Source organism: Halichoeres trimaculatus, unplaced genomic scaffold (assembly GCF_033239565.1).
Source record: "Halichoeres trimaculatus isolate MK-OKI-2021-1 unplaced genomic scaffold, fHalTri1.1 fHalTri1_scaffold_3, whole genome shotgun sequence".
In the NCBI taxonomy this organism is placed as follows: domain Eukaryota; kingdom Metazoa; phylum Chordata; class Actinopteri; order Labriformes; family Labridae; genus Halichoeres; species Halichoeres trimaculatus.
The window spans coordinates 27,205,363-27,227,882 of NW_027437181.1; the positions used below are offsets into that span (position 1 = coordinate 27,205,363).

At 39.8% G+C, this 22,520-nt stretch overlaps 2 protein-coding genes across 2 annotated transcripts; both read right to left on the bottom strand.

The window, feature by feature from the left end:
• Nucleotides 1-423: 423 nt before the first annotated feature.
• supv3l1 (SUV3-like helicase) lies at nt 424-10,076 on the bottom strand. Its single transcript, XM_074667274.1, has 16 exons — nt 9,398-10,076; nt 9,092-9,169; nt 8,669-8,776; nt 8,456-8,570; nt 7,882-8,050; nt 5,903-6,014; nt 5,664-5,741; nt 5,464-5,555; nt 5,195-5,375; nt 4,909-5,002; nt 4,443-4,562; nt 4,264-4,363; nt 4,083-4,163; nt 3,705-3,881; nt 1,581-1,729; nt 424-1,476 (listed from the first exon to the last, which is right to left on the bottom strand). The coding sequence occupies exons 1-16, from the start codon at nt 9,675-9,677 to the stop codon at nt 1,044-1,046; spliced, it is 2,367 nt and encodes a 788-aa protein (XP_074523375.1). The 5' UTR covers nt 9,678-10,076; the 3' UTR covers nt 424-1,043.
• Nucleotides 10,077-11,180: 1,104 nt separating this feature from the next.
• vps26a (VPS26, retromer complex component A) lies at nt 11,181-22,152 on the bottom strand. The gene is made up of 9 exons (XM_074666964.1): nt 22,031-22,152; nt 20,815-20,964; nt 20,123-20,198; nt 19,462-19,618; nt 17,622-17,786; nt 17,401-17,507; nt 16,430-16,531; nt 16,018-16,127; nt 11,181-14,222 (listed from the first exon to the last, which is right to left on the bottom strand). The coding sequence occupies exons 1-9, from the start codon at nt 22,031-22,033 to the stop codon at nt 14,106-14,108; spliced, it is 987 nt and encodes a 328-aa protein (XP_074523065.1). The 5' UTR covers nt 22,034-22,152; the 3' UTR covers nt 11,181-14,105.
• Nucleotides 22,153-22,520: the final 368 nt, after the last annotated feature.

Here is a 22,520-nt window from a genome sequence, read left to right on the forward strand (position 1 = left end):
TCGTCAATAACATGCGGTCACTTTGAAAACATGTTGAACAGCGGACAGTGTATCTCTTCCTGCCGTCCTGCTCTGGTAGTTTGGTTTTGTTGAGTCAGTGAGAAGAGACTAATCTCTGCTTGAACTCAATGATTAACAAACCAAACCCTTTCTCCTGTTATATCCTCAGATTCCTCTATCTCTCTGCTCAGCCCTGTCTGCTCTTTATTTTTCACTCTTCGTCTCACCTGACTGAACTCCGGGACTCAATTAAAACTCAGTTTACAGTTTTGTATCTTCTAGTTTGCTGTAAACCTAATTTTAGTTAATCCAATAGTTTGAAACATGAATTGTGCATTCCTTTAAAAAGTTAATTTTTTATGTGTTTTTTATTTTGTCACTCCTGATGTGAACTGCATTATAAAACATTGACATGAACTCAAGTTATTAAAAACATAATGGGCTTTTAATTAACTCATACATGAAAATATGTCCTATTATCTGTATATACAATGCACTAACAATGCTAAGCTCTTAGAGTTTATTACAGGAAGTGCTCACGCTTAAGGATCTGCTGCATCCAACTCAGACATGTCATCCACACACACACAGAGGACAGTTTGTCATAGTCTCAGTTCTGAAACAGCATCAAAACAATGCTCAACTATAATCTGGTGAACCCTGTTGCTTCAAGTTGGTTTTTGAGCAAATTAAACATCTTTGAACGATTAATTCAGATCTCAGTGACCCTGACTCGAGTCATGCTCATGCTTCTGTGGGGAAAAAGTCTGAAGGGGTCCCTGATCCTTCACCAGCAGGAGCAACTTAGTTTCTCGTAGTTTGCTGCTCAGCTGATCATTCTCATGTTGTCCCAATTTCATTATTTCATATTTTTAACCCCTTAAAAATTACACAGATCCCATTTAAACGCTTCAAATCCTCGTTGATTTAGAACAAACCTCCAGATCCAAGGTTTAGATCACATGTAGTTGCACAAAGTCTGTTTCATGATCTGTGCTGAGACATCTCAGCTTCTGGACACTGGCACATCATCTTTTCCCTCTTTATTTCTTTTTCTTCTTCTTTTTCCCTTTATTGTTGAAAGTGTAATCAGTGTTATCATCTGTATAGAGTGCGCTGCTGCTTGTGGACTTGTGATTTTTGTCTTCCAACCACTCCCTCTGCAGCTGACGCAGCATATCAGCAGTTATCAGCCCGTCTCTCACCAGCCGACCAGTGAGAGACTTATCTGGCATTTCTTCGAAGACTTTCTGCCCCCTTCGACTTCTGGTGTTCAACACATAGTTTCTGCTGGCAGCCTGCTGGTCTGTCTGTCCGCGCCTGCTGCCCTGTGCCTGCAGGGGGCCTGTGATGCTCGGGTCGGTGGCCCTGATAAGGCGGGTAATGTTCTGGACGCCCTGTTGAATGAGGTCATCAAGCTCCTGCTGGATTTTGCGAACTGCAGCTGTGTCTGGAAACATGTCCATGAAACGATAGCTAGAGCAAAACAGAAAGAACAGCCATGAAAGTTAGGGTGGCGAGCTCTGACAGAGAAACTGTAAAAATATGAAGTCGATTGTAAGAAGTCTGAGTGAAGTTACCTCAACCAGAGGTAAAGATCTAAAACATCGTGAACAGCTTCCAGGTGAACCAGATCTTTGATGTTTTTGGGGGCGGCCAGAGGCCAGCTGACATGGCGGCAGATCCACTCAAACGTCAGAGGCTCATCTCGACTGAACTGACGAGCAAACTGGAAAGAAAAAAAAATTGGATTTATGACGTATGCTTTCTTACTTCTCCACAAACAAGCATCAGAAACGTCATATTATGTGTTTCAACTTGACTGAATCTCAAAGGTCACATGTTAATGACAACTTTAATTCTGTATCCAGTTTTATCAGGGTTATAAAACCATAAAGTGAAGGAGCAAAGGTACACTTTCTATACTAAGTATTTACTTTTTTTTCACAAGACTTAATCACAGGCTGGTTAAAAAGATGGGGAACACAGCAGCTCCCCAAAAGTAGAGTAAAACAGTGGGAACTACGAGGGGTGACTGGCTGCAATACATGTTAACAGACTGGACAAACCACAAAATCTAAACGCATCATAAAAACCTTTCTCAAATAAAAATTAGAGGCGCTCTTTAACCAGATGTTTTAGGCAATTTTCTTTAAGACACTTCCACTGATGTCTGTGTTTGAGGCCTGAAGTCTTGTGAAGACAACACAAGAAAAGCCACTGACATGAGAGGAGGCAATAAAACGGCTCTACACCAGTAGCAGGCTCTGTGTCCACGTGTTGGACAGGCTCCTGTCCATGGAGTAACTCTGGCTATGATTTTGCTAAATATTCTATTGTGAACATAAAGTTTGTAACAAGCTCTAGCTGACAAAACGGGTTATTTTCTTCATGTAACTTTAAGGTAAGACAACAAAAATGCTTCTTAAATAACAGCAAAGAATCACAACAGACATGCACGTGTTCACATGTCAGGGTTATTACAGTTAACAAAAACATTTTCGTTGAAATAAAAAATAAAAACGAGGCTCTAAATAAAATAAGTGAAATTCTTAAGTGAGTTTACAAAACTTACTAAAATAACCATAAATGTTAAGTTTTTTTCTTTGTCAATATGTGTCATACATAAATTCTTACTTTTACCAATGGAGAGTGCTGGCAGGAGTTTCCCATTTTTTAACCCTTTCTCCCACTCTTCTCCTGGCTTGTGATTTCTCCTGATTATCCCCCCACTTAAAGTATGCTCCTGTGAGCTCTAATAATTTTCTGAGTCAAATCAAGTCCTGTACTTGGCGTTATATTGAAAACTCAAAAACCATCCACCCCTCTCTCTCTCTTAGTTGGTTTGATCCAAAGACGCTGCAGGAGAACTCAGAGACGGAGCCAGATAACGGTGCAGCACTCGTTGATGAAGAGTTTATCAGAGCCTTAGCTGTTTTCTTTTTCTTTTTTTCTTTTTTTTAAGGTGTTGACACGACATGTCATTAGTTAAACTCTTGCACTAGTTAAAAAGTTGGTTCATCCTGTGGTTTGCCCTGACCTCTCTATCTAACCCAAGCTCCAACATGCTCTAACATAGCATCCTCTTCAATAAGGAGAGTTTACAGCAGTGTGCATCTTATCACTATGAGAAGAAGGCTGGATCTAAAATAGTGAAATGCTTGTCGTGAAGTTTTGTCTGTCTTCGGTGTGTGACGCCCATACGCGCTGCACGTGTACGCGACAGTGCTCTCTCTTCAGAACAGGAGAGCGTTCAGGTGGAGGAGACTGACTGAGCCAGTGAAAGAGATGGAGAATTCAAACCACAATGTCTTGTCAAGTGCCCGTGATAGAGGAATTATTAAGACACGTGCACTTGCACAAACACGACCATGTGAAATTTTTACTCACACACGCTGAAAAAAAGATTGCATAAGCGACCTTTTCGGTCGGGCACCGTCTCGAGCCCTGGTTAAGAAACCATATTATGATAAACAAAAGAAACTTGGAATATGGGTTCCACAAACTGCAGTGTGGGACCTAAAAAGTAATGAGTCTAACAGTTTGCTTTAACAGATAAGTTGTTCTTTTTATGATACTGAACCTCAGTTACTTGTGTTTATATGAACTGATTATTTTTACTCCCTTCATTGTTACTTTTGTTCATTTTCATCCCATCGTTGACCTCATGCTTTCTTCACATATTAGCCTTTCCTCATCCTCACCTTCAGGAAGGAGGTGCACACAAAAGGTTGTTTCTTGTTGATGGGAGCGGTACAGAAGACGTAGCGTGACCTCAGGTTGAGCGGGATGTGCTGAATCATGTCAGCCAGAAACTTGAAGTCTTCAATGTTGCAGACGAAATACATCCCATCCACCTGTGAGAGGCTGACAAAGATGTCCTGCAGGGAGACAGAGACAGGTACAGAGGACATGAGACACAACGTTTGAGAAGATGCTTTTTATCTTCATCTCCTGAGCCTCAAGATACATTAGCGATGTAAACACTCAACATCCTTTTATTCTAAGGATTATCTCTGGATGCTCTTTTTTTCCCTTTGATTGAACCAAAGGTGAGTTCAAAAACAGATGCCTATACTTACAACAAGGTTTGACAGTGAAGCATCAGGTAGATGATAGGCGAACATCTCTATCTGCTCTGCTGTGGGATGAAGACCTGCAAACTGAGACAAAAACCACAGCGCAACACGTCAGAAACAACCGTATCAGTCTGACTAAATAGACATAGGGTTTAGAGTGTGCATCTTTGTTTGCAGTGATCACCTCAATGGGCTCTACAGAGAAGCTGAGTATTTCCTTGAGAACAGACAGATCGTCTCTGTGCATGGTGGTGACCTCTCCCTCTCTGAATTTAGAGGAGAACCTGGAAGAGAGAAAGTTTCAATGAAAAAAAAATACCCAGATCCCTCCTAAATAAAGATAACACTTGGCGAGTGACTGACCTCCCTGCACGACCAGCGATCTGCAGAGCTTGTGATGTGCTGATGGTTTCGATCTGTTTCTCTCCTTTCTCGTTCACATTAGGCTTCACAAGTGTGTTGAAGATGATACGTTTTATACTCCTGCAAAAAGAGAAGATGTCATGCAAAAAATACAGAGACTTGAGCAGAATCGAGGTTATAATTTGTTCAAAAAATGCAACCATGACAGGCTAGAGCTGGAGTCAAATGAAGGATTTTATCATTTTTGACTTCAGTGACTCAGAACAGAACAAGCTCCAAATAAATATTTGGAGAAATGTCTTTGTATAGCATCCTCACAGACTCTATTGTGCTGACTGATACATATGAAATAAATCCTCCACCCAACCAGGTAATACCAAAGTTATGTGGCTCTTTTAAGCCTCTTTAAATTATTTATGTGTGGAGAATAATGAGCTCTAAAGTTGGTGTATATGGTGTTACTCACAGGTTAAGGCCCATTCCAATGGCATCTGTTGCAACCAGTATCTTGCAGGGGTCATCAGGATCGTTGAACTTCTTTGCCTGTGACAGCTTGGTGCCTGCAGATTACAGAGAAACTTCTTTTTCAGTCTCTGCCACAGTCAGGCGTTACATAGAGACCAGCCAAAAAGCTTCAATAAATACAGAAAATAAAGAACTATATGATAAAATTTGTTTTATTCCATGCTTGTTAATAAGAATTGACACCAAGCAGGTCATGCACCCTTCCTAAACACCCTCTATAAACTCACCTGGAGGTAAACTCCCATAAATAACAGCACACTCCAGCCCCCTGGCCTCAATCTGCCTGCTGATGGAGTAGATGTCATTTTTGCTGAAGCAGACGATACAATCTCCTGGTCTCAAGTTGTCTAATGACTCCACAGCATAATCAAGCACAGTGAATGGGGTTAACCGCTGGTAGGTGTGGACCTAAGAGACCAGACAGAGATTAATAAAAGAAAATGGTAACAACAGTGATCCTCCTTTCCTCTTGCTGTACGACATCTCACACACTCACCTCCACCTCCTCTCCCGTTGTGAACATCAGCTCTCTGATAAACTCTACGGCTGCAGGCTCACCGCACACATGGATCTCCTCTGCACACAGACCTACACACATAAAGAGGGTTCATCAGGTATAAAGACAATAACAATATACATCAGGGTTAAACTGGTGATCCTTATAAATAGTGTGTGCGTGATACTGGGAATACAAACCCAGCAGTGCTCTGGTCCAGGCCCAGCCTCTGGACAAATCTCTGATCATCTGAATTTCATCAATTACAGCCACTTCATCTAAAAATATCAATAAAAAAATTAACATGTGATGAGTTTTTATGTTTCTGAACAGTTGCAAATGTTCCAGATTTTAACAAAATACATCAAAACTGAAAGTCAAGTTCAACGTTATCTTCTGCTCTGATATTTGTGAAATACTTCAGTGTTTGTTTGCTTACACGGTGTCGTGACACTGCACATCTCTATAGTACAGGCCACATGACTGGCCACTCGACCCTCAGAGTCTACAAAGGTCCTCTCCTCTCCTGTGACCAAGTCACACTGCACACCCTGCAAACAGACACAGAAATTCATAAACACAAATACAGGAAAACAGCAAACAGAGCAGTGTGGTCATGAAATAAAAACAGACATCTCAAAGATACTTTGAGCAACAGCAATAGAAAAGACAAGATAGGAAAGATTATTACTGTTAGAAAGACATGGGGACTAAAGCACTGAAAAGAGAACCACAGGAACTTAATGCTGTGTATCAACTGTTTAAACACTCTGAGACTTGGCATACAGACAAAATGAGGTCGCAACACAAAATGATTGAAATCAAAGTTAAAGTCTAATATGTCATATCATAAGTGATCATTTATCTTTGTTGAAAACTACAGCTTCTATATCTCTACTTAAACAATTCAATCAGAAGATTTTGTACATAACTTCATGTGATGAGGACTTAAAGCTATGGTCTACGATTTGAAGCTAGGTAATCATTATTAACACCGCTTTGAGGTCGTTATAGTCCAATGGTCCGATCTTCACAATATAAAAACCAAGAAGAACGAAAAAAAATCCATTCAGTACAGCAGCTGCAAAACGGCTTAATAATTGACCAATCTGAACTGCCATTTCCCTCATTTCTGATTTGTGGGTTAGTCCATCCAATCCCCTGTCTCCTTTGCTCCGCATCGTCATGCCCATGGTCCCACCTCGTCCTTCCCCACTACCCCTGTCACGTCAGCTAGCTGCTCAGCTACCGAAGCGTCATGGAGCCAGAGAAGACCGAAACAAGGAAGCTGTTCCTGTTAGCCTCCACAGGGAAGGGAAGAAAACGAAAAAAGTTTCGAGGAAAAGGCTGAAGCAAGGAAGAATTATGAGCGATACAGGTGCCAACAGAGACTGAACATTTGAGAAATGTACAACCGGTGGGAAAAGCTGCAGAGGCATTTGGAACTGAAGACTAACGCAGAGACAGCCGAGTTTCTGTTGAACAGGTAATGACTTTGTTTACCACAGTGGGAGATTTCAGCTGAATAACTCTGGTTAGTCTGTGCCTATACTGGCTAATGACTGAACGCTGCTGGTCGGAACGGGTCGGCTCTGTCAATAGATTTTAGCATAAGTTAGCCACACATCTTTAGCATTGTAAACTGAGCTGGTGAAGACACGCCGAGAAAGGTAAAGCCTCGCCCACAGTCAGCTCTGCTCTGATCAGCTGGCAGTGGCAACATCAGACCTGCTTCGCCGGCTAATTCATGGTTTTGATCGCGCCGGTCCAATTGAAAAAGCTACCACTGTGTGTTACAAGGAGGCTGACTGTCCTGTTTGTTACATGTTCTGCCGGCCGGCTTCTTGCTCTGTCGGAGGGGGCGTGTTGTTAGGAGGCGAAGAAGGGTGAAACGAGCTGGGGGGGACGGGATTTTGGAACACAGAGGGGAGGGGTGAGTGAGGCTGCATTTTTCAAATGTGTCTCATCAGCCAAACTGGGTTTCAGATCGTAGACCATAGCTTAAACACAGCCTCCAGCTGGGACTGAGATGTTCATTAACCCATTTAACAAAATAAAACAAAACAGGAAATACGCATTATTTTGATGCAGAAAAAAAATATTTTCAAAAATGAGCAATAATTTTGATGTTATTCTTACAGCAACTCCTTGAAAATAGCTATGATCTTCCTGAATAAAAGTGTGTGGATGTTTAACATAGGAGCACGTTCTTTGAAAAGTGCCAAAATACAACCTTGGCTGTCTGTATGATAATCTTTGAATATGTTTGAAGGAAACTATTTATCATATGGATGAGAGAGAGGGCTTTGAAAGTCATGCATTAAATATGATACATTCTGAAATAAAGGGTTTGAACAGACTCATGTAGAAAGTGTCCCCATTAAACAAAGTAGAAGACAGGAGGCCACAGATACATACTGCAGAGTTGCTCTTCTCAAAGATCTCATGGGCCAGCAGCTTCAGAGGGCCACAGTACACTCCAGACTTTGCAGCTAGGAAGCGCTGGATGGCGTGATATGTTTTACCACTGTTAGTGGGGCCAGCATGGAAAACCACTTTCCTCTGGACAGCTCGAGCCTCTGGATACCTGACAAATGGTCACACAAACCCTCCATAACAATGAAGTGACAGAGCTCATAAAATATGGTACAATTATTGATAGGGCATTTCTTATTGTTCAGTTTGTGGGATATCATGACATGTCATCACATGAATGCTTTTCAAATGACCAATATGACCAGCATAGATGTACGCCAATAATGCGGTTATTGGAGGCATGCATCATGTAATGCTTCATAGCACAGCGAAATTTTGTTGCTTTTGTGCAATGACAAATAAAGTCTATCCTATTCTACCCTTCAATTCCCTCTCTGCACATGTGAGGGTTCCTATTTTGGAAATGCAGGTGTAAAACAAAAGTAAATAAAAGTCTATGAACGACACACAGAGCAGATAGGATGTTGATTCCTGAGTTGGATTATATGGGACATACCAGTTCGCTGGGACTCTGAGGTCTGAGATCTTTCGCAGATCGTCCATACAGTCAAGCATGGGGAAGATTTTTTTAGCGTGAGCAAAAAAGTATGGGTAGATGTCATCTATATGACCTGTATACGACAAAGAAAAAAGTTAGTTGAACTTACAGTTAGGAAGCGTTATACATTGACACTTTATTCGGTGAAGTAGTGACTAAGAATTGACAAACCTGCTCCGTAGCAGATGTCACTGAGGATGATGTGCAGATCAGCAGGAAGTGACCCCACTTCCAAGACGTACCTCCTGAAGCTGATGAAGGCTTGGTGAAAAAGACGAGCTGTAATTCCAAGGAAAAGAGACATCAGGCTAAGTTTTTAAAGAATAATTATCATATTACTGTCTACCTTGATAATTTACCGAATAAAACACAATTACACATGACACACACCAAAGCTTAACAATAGATAAATGATCTAATCTTCCAAAGTTTAAAAGTCAGTTATTGTTTTATGCAGATAAGTGAATGAGGATTTGTTGGTGACAGCTCTAAAGGTAGACGGATTGGGATATAAATAACTAAAGCTCTGGCTGGAAAACCAGCAAACGATATTTTGATATCTGTACATCTTTGGGAGATATAGAGACTCCTCACCATCCAGGCCACCGTCGGCTGCCAACTTTTGCATCTCCTTCCTCTTATAAAACTTGTTCAGGGTTTTAAGCAGTTCATCTAAACCAGAAATGGACAGCAAAAGGAAACAAGTGTTAGATTTCATACAGATCATGTTATTTTCGCAAAGAAATAAATTCCCCTACTGTAAACATGATACTGTGCGTTTAATTGCTCAGATAGCTTTAGCACATGAACTAGCAGCTAAAATTAACTTCGTTTACGCTACTGTAAAAACAAACCCTCTTGAATTTGAACCCAAAGGCCCGCTTAGGTGAATACACTCACTTTTGTCGAGCGGCTGCGTCAGCTCTGCTCCAACACCTCCATCTCCAGGCACGTCCGTTTTCACGGAGACGGGGACGAACAGAGATGTGTCCGGGGGTTTGGCAGACGAGCTGTTGGATGAAACATTTCTGCTACAAACCATGGAACCAGCCCTTTGTTCTTTATGTAAAAAAACAGTTTCTGGAGACACATGACAGCTACTGGCGGTGATACGGGCAGTCCGGGGGTTAAAGTGGCGACGAAGCCGAGACAACAGATACAAAGACCGGTTTGCTGACATCGCTATGAGTCGTCTGTATCCTCGGCGAAGGTACCTAGTGTTTTACCAACAAAATGTGTATTACAATAGCTCCATGTTGTTCTACAGGTGTAAATAAGAGGATAACACACATTCAGTTCAACAGAGGACGGTCAACACACACCTCCCTGTCTGATGACACAACGTGGAACAGGACCCGGCTACTTCTTAGCTGCCCACGTATTTGCCTTTACAGATATCGAGCATAAAATGTCATGTATCGAAAATATGTCTAATTACAGGCCCAAATAAAGTTAAAGGCGGATCTCGTACATTACATCAAGCAAAAAACAAAACCCGAGAAATTGTATTTCCAACAATACATAGCAGAGTATTAACAGGCATGATGGACACCGTAGCAGTTGAAACCAAAGATCGTGTATAAGTTAAGATTGAGTCTCCAACTATAAAAACGGCACTATTTCCGGTGACTCTGATTATATAGTTATATATATAGACGATCTTTGTGTTCTCACATAGTTGGCATTTTACACTTTAACGAGAGCTATGATGTGGTCGAAGGCTTGTATTGAATTAAGTGAACTCTTTAAAATGTTTGGGAGGGGGAATGTAGGTTTTAATGTGATGAAAAGCAAAACAAGTTTTTTTTCTATCTTACAATCTTTACTTTTTGCAGGACCTTAACCTGAGAAATAGACATCAAAAATAGAATTTTATTTTAAAAAAGGCTTAATATATATGCTTATTATAAGGCTGTATTTCAAATAACAGAATATAGTTTATTGATGATGTTCCATTATAACGACTTCCTATCAGTCACAGGGTGATTCTGCTTTGGCTGCCAATACTTTTGTTGTTCCTTTTTTTCACTTTTTGTTTTTAATGATTATTTATTTTTTAAACTTAGAAAGTTGAGTAATTTGGTAGGCCATCGAAGGAAGGTGATCGTATTAGCTAATTAAAATTAAACAGATCAAATGATGTGATTCAAAATACACATTTTCTGATATAAGTCCCTCATGCATCTTTGATATGTTGGACAGGTGGTCCTCCTAAACAGAAACAGATCATGGCCCAAAATTTATTTCTTTACTGGATGAATGCAATGTATACAGAGCGCTTAACAATTTATCCAACCACCTGTAGTGAAAATGAAATACATTAATAATAATAATAAATTGCATCATAAAGTGCTTTCTTTCTCATCGAGTTCACCATTTTTATGAGTGAGGAATTTCAAACTGAATTTGTGTTTAAAGACCTAAATTTGAGCTGGAAAACTGGAATTCTCTGAGAAGTCAGAAATTAAAGACTAACATACAACCACTAAAACCAATTATTCTGCTCAGGAACACAAATAAATGGCTGTCATTTGTTGATCAAACTCTAAAATAATAATAATAATAATAATAATAATAATAATAATAATAATAATAATAATAATAATAATAATAATAATAATAATCATCATCATCATCACTATTTTTTTCTGCTTTTTTATATTTGTAAATTCATGGATAGTATCAATAATTATATTTCAGCCTTAAGTATATCACTGCGATTATAGAGCTTGCACATACTGGTGGATGAACCACTTCAGAAGTTGTTAAACAATATTTTGGTAATCAGCAGTATACAGTCCATTTGATAACTCACACATTACACTGAGTGGTGGTCTGTTAAATTTGTTAAGCACTGTAAAAAGTTATTTATGATATCTGATGTGTCATCTTCAAAAGATGTGCTCACCTCAAAATGTGTTCACTGAAATGTATTAAGTATAAATTTGCTTTATTCGGGATTCATTTTGAGCTTTATATTTGGGTTTGGTGTATATACACATAATATCATACAAACACACGCACACACACACATACTGATGGCCTGATTGAACATTGCAAAAAGCTTAACATGCATTGAATGAGAGAGGGGCAAAATTCTGACATCTCTGTGTTTCTTCGTCACCATCTGAAGGTATCTGAAGTACTCCAAACAAACCGTTCGTGTTCATTGTACAGAGACACAGACAGCGTGTCTGAGAGGGAAACTAAGGACCATCTTTTGAAAATAAATAACAAAGCTTCAAAACAAGAAAAATCCAGAGAGCAGGTCAAAACATAAATCTGTAACAGCAGATGTGTTCAGAGGTTCATGACATGAAACCCAACAAGATAGCTCAACTTGCACAGAAGAGAAAAAATAAAGTATTGTACGTGTTGAGATCAATTCAAGCTCGTAGTGATTTACAAATGACAGTTTTGTTCTCTCTACAGACATGGGAGATCTCTGAGGTGAAGTTTCCTTGAGTAATGACAGGTTTCAGCTTTCATGCCCCTTTTCAAACAAGTGAAGCATCACAGGGGAAAGTGCAAAACTGGCCACAGATCAGAGCTTAAGGGCAAATTCAACCAACACACACGTCGAGTAGCATCAACACGCTGTGTGTACATGTGTGTGTTTGTCTTTAAAGCAGGACCTAAACTGCCAGTCTGAGAATCACAGTGGGTTAATGTTGACCTTACAGTGTTTATTCTGCATCCTCAACAGTGCTTTACAACAGTAGATAAGAGCCTTTTAGTGACATTAGTGTTCTACTCAAACATATTGAAAAACAAACCGCACACTGTCAATAAAAGGACCTGTGTTTCAACCAGAGAAGTTTGACGACTGTGGCTAGTTTGCATCATTTTTCCGTCAGGAATTTGAAAGGATTTGAGAGACTGTATATATGTAACCGTTAACTCACTTATTTTCTGCCTTTCTGACATGAGACAACCAACAACAGGCACAGCTGATGACCATAAGTGAAGAGAAAAAGCTTCAATTCACCAAAATTACAAATAAATATCATTTTTATAGTAATACAGTATTCACAAACCTAAGTTTTGCGACACTTTTCAACTTCTGTCTTAATCCTCATACAGTGTTGGTCGCTGGAAATCCATTTGTAGTGTCAATACAGTTGAAATCAAACCCCATGTAACATAACAGAAGTTTTGTAACTGGTTAACAAATTTTGGACAAGCAGATACCCTGAAAAGACAAGAAAAGTTTTTCATTTTTTACTACCTGATCAGCCTTTAGAAGATTCTGAAAATGTGTTCTGGAGAAACCCGAGCTATAAAATTGAGACAGGAGGAGTTTGTTTTAGTTACGAGATAGATCCTTTGGATTAAAACCTCATCAATTAATCCTCTTGACTGTGTATGTTTGCTATAAAAGCTGCAACCGTTAGCCAATTTATTAGAGGTCAATCAATAGGAAACTAATCTGGTATTGTTTACTTTTTAGTTTAATGACTCTTTTTCCTTTCCTTAATATGGGCATTTTGTGCACAGCTTTTAATAATCTATCTGAATTATTTATGTGTGAATTTGAGGCAGCTGGTCAGAAAAAGATGAATGGATGTCTTCTTGCTCTCTGGGGAACTGTGATGGACCCATTTTACATTTTTCTGACATCTTAACGACTATATTTCAACTTCTGCAGATTGACAGATCATAAGATGTAATTTAAGTTGAAGCTCTGAATCATTCTTATACAATTAAATACCATGAATTATTAAATAACGTTTACATTTTCAAGTCAATGTAACTTTATGACTTGTGTGAAATGAGATGTGGACAATAGAACTTATGAGAAGATGAAATACAGGATTAAATTAATGTATAGATTCTTACACTAATATTTTTGCACTGATGAATCAAGGTAACAGCAGGGGCAGTGCAGCCAGTTGCATCATCAAACTTAGGGTTAGTGAAGAAACACAGTGTGTGCGTTTTGGCTCATTGTTAAGGTTTTTTTTTTCAGGCTGATGCTCACATTTTCTTGAATAATCTCAATTATTGGTTGACTCCATTTTGCAACAGTTGTGTGAGAGAGGATGCTGGAGAAATCCCCGGAGAACTGCTGTCCAAAGATGCAAAGAGAAAAAGAGCTCCCGTTGCAGGTGACGAGGGTTCAGGATGTGGTTGTAGTTTGTGGTCATCGCGTCAGTTTTTTTTTCCTGGTTAATCTTCTGTTTTATTTTGCATTCGGTGAACTGCAAACTCAAACTTTTTGGTTTCACTTGTGTGTGCATGTTTGCAGTCTGAGACGCTGGAGTTAAACAGGCTGCCTCACTTGTCCAGACACTGATTGGTTTAATTTGCCTCAACATTGAGCACTCAGCCTCCTTGGATTGTATTCCTGAACTGGATTCTTGTGCATCTGTATGTGGGTGTGTTTGAGTCCAGCAGGCCAGAGCCGCGTCAGTTGGAGAGCTCATGCCTGAAGCTTGAAGGAAGCGGTGGTGAGGAGGAAGAAGTGTCTGAGGGTGTGTTTTGTGTGTTCATGTTTACAGACGTTTCTCAGTCCAGGGAGAGGGTGAGGCAGCCCTCACACCTCTGGCTGTTCAGCAGTGAAGAGTTGTGGTGTGTCTGTGTGAAGTTTCAGTTCATAGCATCGTCCTCACATCTCTGGCTGCTCAGCAGTGACCGGCTGGGGTCTGGGCTCCGGGGACTCGTAGCGCTGATGAAAGTTTCTTTTCCTCAGCTTCTCTGGAGCTTTCCTCCACAAGACGATCTCCTAAACACAGAGGAAGGAGGAACAATTAAAGAAAACTGGCATAGGTCAAAAAGTAATATCTAAAAATGAATACATTACGTTTTCTTTTTGTTTTACTCCTCAGCTTCTTATTCATTAAATATTACTATTATGATTATGATTCTAAGGTTTATCTTACTTTTGTACTGTATTGTGCTTAATATATATAGGGTTTTTTTTGTTTTTGTTTTTCTGGGAGGTTTTCATTCATGTTCAAGTAGTGCTTGATACACTCTACTAGCACCCTTAGGCTGTGATTCCACCAAGCAGACTGGTTCGGTTTGTCTCGGCACGGCGCGCATTTTACAGTGTTTCCACTGACTTATCCCTGGACAGATTCCTAAATAACCGAGACGAGCCATCCTACTTTTTTGGGACCCTTCCGTATGGGTGCCAGACTAAACTGATCTGCTCTCGGAAGGTGGAGCTACAACACTGCAGACCGTTGATTGGTCAAAAGAATCGTCACGTACCCCCAAAGCGGCTACATTTCTCCTGGCGGCACACAGTCTTCTCTAAAACAAAGCTTGATTGTGCTTTGTATCAAAGCTACATGCCAATCACAGAGAGAACGAAATTCTGCATGTCTTCCATCTTAGCTCTTTGTTTGCTGTGTCGCGTTTTCTTCTGCGTTAGATTTATTAGCAGGGTAAACTGTGTCGGGCTGATTTTGGGGGGACTGCCGCCCACATCTTGTTTATTCACACATCCTTTTTGAAAATCTGCAGAAAATCAACCGTTTGCTCTAGCTCAATTCTGTAAAAAACTGATAATTATACACTTTTTACTGCATCAAACAAGCCCTGAATGATCAATATATGTTCTGTATTTAAATCTAAAGAATTCTTTGAAAATTTGCTTCCATCTTCCTGGTGTCATGTTTCAGCTTGGGGCTGCTCTGCACCAATGAGCAACAGTTTGTGTGTTCAGAGCATGTAAAACTGAAAATACTTCACTTTTCTTTGATCCAAGACTTAAATTAAGTGTTTTGTACATAGTTCCTCAGAGTTTTTAGCCTGTAGCCCTGGTTCTCCTGACCTCATAGAAGTATAGAAGTTTATATTGCAGTGAAAATTGAGTCAACATCAAGTAAAAATGTGACAGAAGCAAAAACCGTCCTAAAAATCAAATCAGCTTATCTTAGGTGCAGGACTGTGTAGATTTTGTAACGACAGAACCATAAAACTTTTTTTCATTTGTTCCTTCAGGGTACTTAAAAATGTGTTGTTTATATCCCCACCTTATTTTTAAATTATTTTTTAGTGTCTTTTAATGTAATTTTAATGTTCTGGAATTCAAATGCTTTATTTTGGGACCTTAAGCAGATATTAGATTAAAATGCAATTAATTAGATTAATTAATTACAAATCCTGTAATTAATTAGATTATTTTTTTTAATCGCCTGACAGCACAAAAAAAAATAAAAACATAAAAATGAACACATGGGTGTAAAAAGTAAATAAAGTAATGGTTTTAGTCATCCTTTTTTGACCATTAGATGTCACTACAACTGCAGTTTCTTCAGCTTGCTGTGAGGAGAACTGGAGTCAAATGTAGACATGAACCTGTGCTAATATGTCAACCTCAATTACTGTTGATTAACATAAAATAGTTACAGTGTGTAACTTCAACATTAAACATCTTATATCCTGAATAAAAATGCAAACAGTCACTCCTTTGATAAGAAGACGTTGCAGTGTGAGTCTTCATCTGTTTGTGAAATCACATATTGGGCCATTTATGTGTTACACTCTGGCTGTGGGTGCAGGTGTATTACCTGTTGTTTAAAGTATCTTCTGTCCTCTTCATCCACCAGTACCAGATTAAGGAAGTAACGTACAGAAAACTTCTTGTTGACGTCCCTCATGGTGGGTGTCAAGTCATATCCTGCATCACGAGACATGTTTTGGTTTGATGATGCAGGGACAATGATTAACAATGATTCATTCTTAAATGTAAAGAGCAGAAAATGAAGAACAAGAGAAGTGCTTTGAGTGCAGCTGAGTAAGTATGTGGGTAAATGTGCCACATATAACGGGCCTGTGTGTCATTTCCTGAAGGAAAATGATACCATCAGATGTGACCACTTCCTGTAGCATCATGTCAGCATGCCAGCTGAAACAGACACTATCCCTACCTCTGTCTCCCTTTCAATGTAGGTGTACACATAGAAGATGAAGAAAACTTACCTGCAAGAAACAGTCTGATGGGGATTGATTCTCCTTTAACTGGAGCACCATCCATGATCTCATACTTTGCAACCGTCTCTGTTTCTGTGGTAGTGCTGGGACCTGAAAATGAGGACAACGATGACATTAAGTCAGCTGAATGGAAGACAATGAAGCAGAGCGGAGCTCCGTATTTTCCTCCCATAGGAATGTGAACACTGTGCTGAGAGGATCTGTTGGCATTTCAAAGGTCCCATATCATGCAAATATCACTTTATACATAAATATCACTTTACTAGAGTTTATTTATGAGGGAAATGTGCCAGCTACACTCAGTAAAACTGTGCATGTGTGTGTTAGTCTCTTCACGGCCGACTGCTTTTCCAACTTTGGACAGTACAACAGAGGGCTAGCAAATAGACTGGTCCTGAATCCAGGCGCATTACCAACCATCCACCAACAAACCTCAGACCCTGGAAATGTGAGTATTTTAAATGCTGTGTGCTGTGGAGCAGATGTACGAGCTTTTCCTCAGTGTCCCCCTGTCTCTGTGTTAGCTTCAGGATGCTAACTTGAGCTGCAGTTAGCCTGTTGTTTTAGCCTGTAATATTACGGTAAACGAGTGACGCTAAAGAGCAGGGCGGTATCAGCAGTGGCTCATTTACATATGAAGGTCACGCCCACTAAATCAGAGCGTTCTGAACAGAGGGGCTATGAGAGCCTGGAAACAATGCTGCTGTGCTTGATTTATTGGCTTTTTGGACCAAAACATGTTACTACCATTTCATGATGACATCAATGATCCACATTAAACTGCAGATAAGGAGCATAATATGGGACCTTTAAAGCTATAAATAGACAAAGGTTGATAAATTACAAGAATTGTCAAACAGCCACAGAGTCATGCTGCTGGTCAATGAGCATTTACATCCATGCTTCTGATTTCTGTTGTTGGTTTAGCTTCTTTTTATGTCGGCTGCCCAGGATCATACCTATGCCTGTTATCTCCTTCTTGATCAGCTGCAGCTCCATGTGTTGGATCTTGATCCTGACCAGCAGGAAGTAGATCTTCCCAACAATCACATCCTTGAGATGATACCTAACAGACAGTTACATCACAAAGCTGCTCACACTTAAGTACAGACAGTTTTTTTTGTTTGCCTGTGTCGTGGAAGGGATATCAACACAGATGAGGAGGTAAATTAGATCTTACTTTGATTTGTTGTATTCAAACTCAATGTGGAGACAGTCTTCTATGCCGACCTCCATCTTGATGGAGTTGTTGACATCTGGGTAGGTGGCAAGCTGGTGGACAATCAGTTCGTATTCTTTCACTAAGTCAGACAGACGACGGACTATCGTCACCCTGAGGAAATACCTACAAGTGCACACAAGACAACACAATCAGTACGAATCACATACTGGACTCAGACAAGCAGCTCTGAGTTTTTATCATCTCGTTGGAGCACATAAACCTGTTCTCTCTTTATATAGTTCTGGGCTGTTAGACAAGTTTCATTCATAAATGGGACGACAAATAAACAATACTTTAGTTTTCCCAGACCAGGCTTGACTGGGACACTGATCTTAGAAATAGAAACTGAATAAAACCTTATCAGATTGTACTTCAATAAAAAGAATGATGTTAATAGTTTCAGGATCACTAATACCAGTACAGATAAAAGAAATATAATTTGGTTATTCATTCTTGTTAGGGTTTATTTTTCTTGATGTTCCAATGCCGCAGGGAAATGGCCCATGATGTGAGAAACGTTGGTTAAGAGAATGTTTGCTGACGTACAAAGAGTCTCTTCAAAGACACTAAGTATAATACATAAAGTCCATGTGATTTTTTTAATAATACCATAAATAATGAGATTATTTTTTTGTATATTGAGTCTTTCACTTAGTTCCTCCAACTCAGCTTGCCAGTGATTCTGCTAGGTCTAAAGTGTACCACTGTAAACAATTCCCTGCATCCCACAAACGTTTTAAGCCTCTGTGCTGTGATATATTCACACTCATTGTACCCTTCATGTTCATTCAGATGACTTAGTCAGGACTAAGGGTGCGTCTCAATGCCTTAATTTCGTGCCTCCTCCGTCCTATCTCCTCTGCGGCACTGGGAGTACTTTCTTAGTCGCCATTTTGAAGACCGTCTCAAAGCGATAATAGTGCTCGGAGGAGAGAGGAGAGAGGAGGCTGATCAGAGGAGCTATGATCGAGGAAACACGAGAGCTGGCTTTGCGGAAGTCTTTTCACTGACGGACATGCCCCCATATGGAATATCACTCTCTGATTGGACGCTGCAGCAGCTCAGACTTCACATGAAACTTCACAAACACAACAGAGTTTAATGAGAGCTAAAAACAGGCACTGAGGATCGTTCAGAAGCTGATCATGAATCTGGTAATAAAGTGTTTGTTGAGAGTTAAAAGCACAAAACACCGAACACAACCATCATGAAATAAATATAATGGAGGATTAACACTGAAATCACACAATAAACTGGGTTATATTAATAAGTTTCAGAGTTCACAATCTAGATAAAGGCTAAATAATTCATAAATAATCAAACAATTACGCATTTTGTCGACAAAGTGATCTGTGTGCTTCTAAACAGCACACAGAATAAACAGAGAGCAGGTTTTCTTCTTGGTAACGTGTTTGTTAAACTGGTTGAAGGAACAGACAAAGCTCTGTTACTGTTTATGTATTATCAGAGTTATTACAGCGCACATGTGCAGACACACAAACAGCTGTTAGAGCTGACTGACAGATGATCCAGAGGTGATCAGCTGATGCTGTCATCAATGAAACACGTCGCTTCATGTGACGCTCTGGAGGAGAGGATGTCCCATTGCTCTAAAAACGAATCTCCTCCATCCTCTCTCCTTATTTCCTCGCGTCTCTCTCATGCATCTCTGGTGGGAGGGACTAAGACGCAAGTGAACGACGCAAGTGGAGGAAGGAAGGATGGAACTTTATCGCTTTGAGACGCACCCTAAGACCCTCCTGCTTGTTTAATGTAAAGGTTGTGTTGATAAATATACCTTAGCCTAACATTGGCTCCAGTGTAGGACTCGTAAGGCTTCTCAACCTGCATGAACTCAAAGTCGTAGCTCCTGTTCTGGGCAAGTTCTCCAGGCAGAGCCAACTCTTTAACCAAGTCTACAAACTCGTGGGTGTTGCTCTTGTCAGAAAAAAGTTCTGGGAGAAAAAAAAAACAACAGACAGCAGGGATTAGAGTCATTAGTGGTCTGTATAGTTTTTAAGTCACACTATAAAACCTTTATCACAGTATGTGTTTGGTTTTATTTCATACTCTTTCCACACACTGCTCTCATTACCCTCCTCCTTCTGCAAATACAGTGGGAGGAGGGTTTAACTGTACTGCGACAGGCTGCACATGACGACCACATGCTCTGTTAAACCCTTTAGCCACATGAGAAAACCCACAGCTTATTGTTGACAAGTAGTTTTACAGCTGTAAAGACTGAAATACTCGGTGCAATTCAAAGATTTCATGGAGGTAATTGCACAAGGAAATCTGGAGGGTTTAATTGTTAAACAGGTTACATCCATCAACATGTTGTAATAACATCATAACAAAGAAATTCATTATACTTGAAGATTAAAAAATGTAATCTACATAAACTTCTTTGCAAAAGCCAGAAAGTACTCAGATCATATTAGAAGGATTAAAGAGCTCACCTATCTGTCCAACAAACTCAATACGTATGCCTTGATGCTCCAAACGCTTTCCTCCCTGCTTCACATTCAGATTCACCTGGTGAGAAAAACACAAATCAGACGAAGCAAAGACTTCTTTAAGAATATGCCACTTCAAACAAGAAAAACTAGAAATAGATCTAAGAGAGAAACAAAAAGAAGTCATGTTCTTAACATCAGCTGTTACTGGAAATACAAGCACCTTTGTTAAGTTCTGGTGCAAACAGATAAGGCTCTTCAGAATCATTGAGAGGGATGGCAGCACATGGGGAAGAGGCAGTCATGAAAATACTGCCAGAGAAACTGATAGAGTAGCAACTTTAATATTACTAAAGGGAGCATATATATATATATATATATATATATATATATATATATATATATATATATATATATATATATATAACATAGATGCTTCTCTTCCTCCTGGAGTCAGAACAAATCTTAAACACACGCACAGAAACTGCACCTTAATTTCCCACAGGGCTCAGTTAAAGAGAAGATCCCAAAATAGACTGTGGTGATGTCCACTATGTGCTGACTGAACACTGTTCACTCCTTTATGAACCAACAGTAAATTAAAAGTATTGCTCATGTGTGTTGAACTCTCTTAATGAACACTGTGCAGCTCTGCATCCCCCTTTCCCCTTACAGTTAATGTTCACTCATGTTACCTTTCCAGACACAGACTCTCCATCGTAGAAAAGGTAGTGCTTCTCCACTTTTCCGTCTTCTGTTTTCAGCTCAGCTGTCTTTCTGTTTTCTGCATCGTTCAGCAGAACGTCTATCTCACACACCGGTCCAAACAAACCCCCTAGGAAACTCTGAAAACACAACACAGAAAAAAGTGTCGCTTTTCAATGTGCAATCAGTGCTGGGTTGTCTTATTACCTTTAATTTGTTCACCCTCAAAATGCTAAGGATGGTGAGTAAAAAAAGATCTTTAAAATTCATCCAAACAAAGCAAGAGAAGTTTTCAGGAAAATAATAACAGGATGATTCTTGTATGCCTCTTGCTGCTGTCTGTAGCAACCACAAACTTCCCTGAGCTTGTAATCTTGTGTACTTCAGTGTGTGGACATGAATGAGACCTGATGGGTGTGCACAGGAGGAAACATCCACAGACTTTGATCATATTCACATTCATTCAGAGGGATTTCATCTGTTATCCCACCACTCACTGACTGACTGGTTTAATTACATATCAGCAGCTACACAAACACATATTCCCCCTCTGAGCTGGCAGGAACACATGCTCCTGCATGCATTCAGATGTCATCATGGACTCATGACTATCTGGACACAATAGGGCTGCTGCACATCATCGTTTCTTCAAGATACACCGAATAGAAACTCCCAACCCACCAACTTAGCAGAAACACTGCATCATAGTCAACGAGTGTCAACTAGCAATTGTTGCATTTTTTTTCTGAAGAACTCAAACCGTTATTAAACAAACCCATTTTTTCCTAATATTATCTTTAATCCTGATAATAGGTGTAATCCGACATGCATGATGTGACATACGGTACAACTTCCCATTACTCTGCGCTAACAACCAATGTTAGCCAAGACTAGCATTCCTCTCTTTAGCCTCCCTGTGGCTCCTGCTACAGATAATAATGTAAACTCGAGTTTCTTTGAAAACAGACACTTTGAGCTTCCAACATCAGAAGCAGAAACGTCAGCTATGAACTAAGAAAAACATCACTGACAGATAGCAGACGGCCTCGTACTCATGCTAACACAGCTAGCTTTCCTGTCAAACTTTAATGTTGAATCGTAGCAATAACAAAATCTCCAAGAACCCGCTAATGTAAAGTTTTTGACTGAATAAATGCCCCTTTAATTCCAGAATAGTCCGCACAGATCCTGCTTTTTCCCACTCACCATGTCTGCTGTGTAGACAGTTGAAGCTAACAGCTAGCCTCGCTCCGTGTAGCCTGTCTGTCTGAACCAGGAGGTAGTATCAAAGCTCAGCGTCATGTGACCTGGGTCACGTGTTTTACAGCGTTGAAGCTGATTTTATTCAAATATTACCCACATGATGGTGCTGTTGAGCATTAGTATAATGTTTCCAGAGACATAATCTTTCAGATTCAATTTTAAAAAATGAATTTGAAGGTATGGGTTGTGGTAATTTATAATCCCCACCCTTCTGTCCAGAATCCAGCTGCAGAACTAGAGCAAGATCTGGGCTTTCAACAGCTACAGTCAGGGTCAACCATGTAATTTAACTAATTAGATAATGTCCAACCAAAACACTGTTCTCAGTGTAACTATATGCTCTTTTTTGAACATTTTCAGTGCTTTACTTTGCTATCAGATTGACTCTTTGTTTTGTGCAACATTTTCAGATGACTTCCTCTCATATTTACAG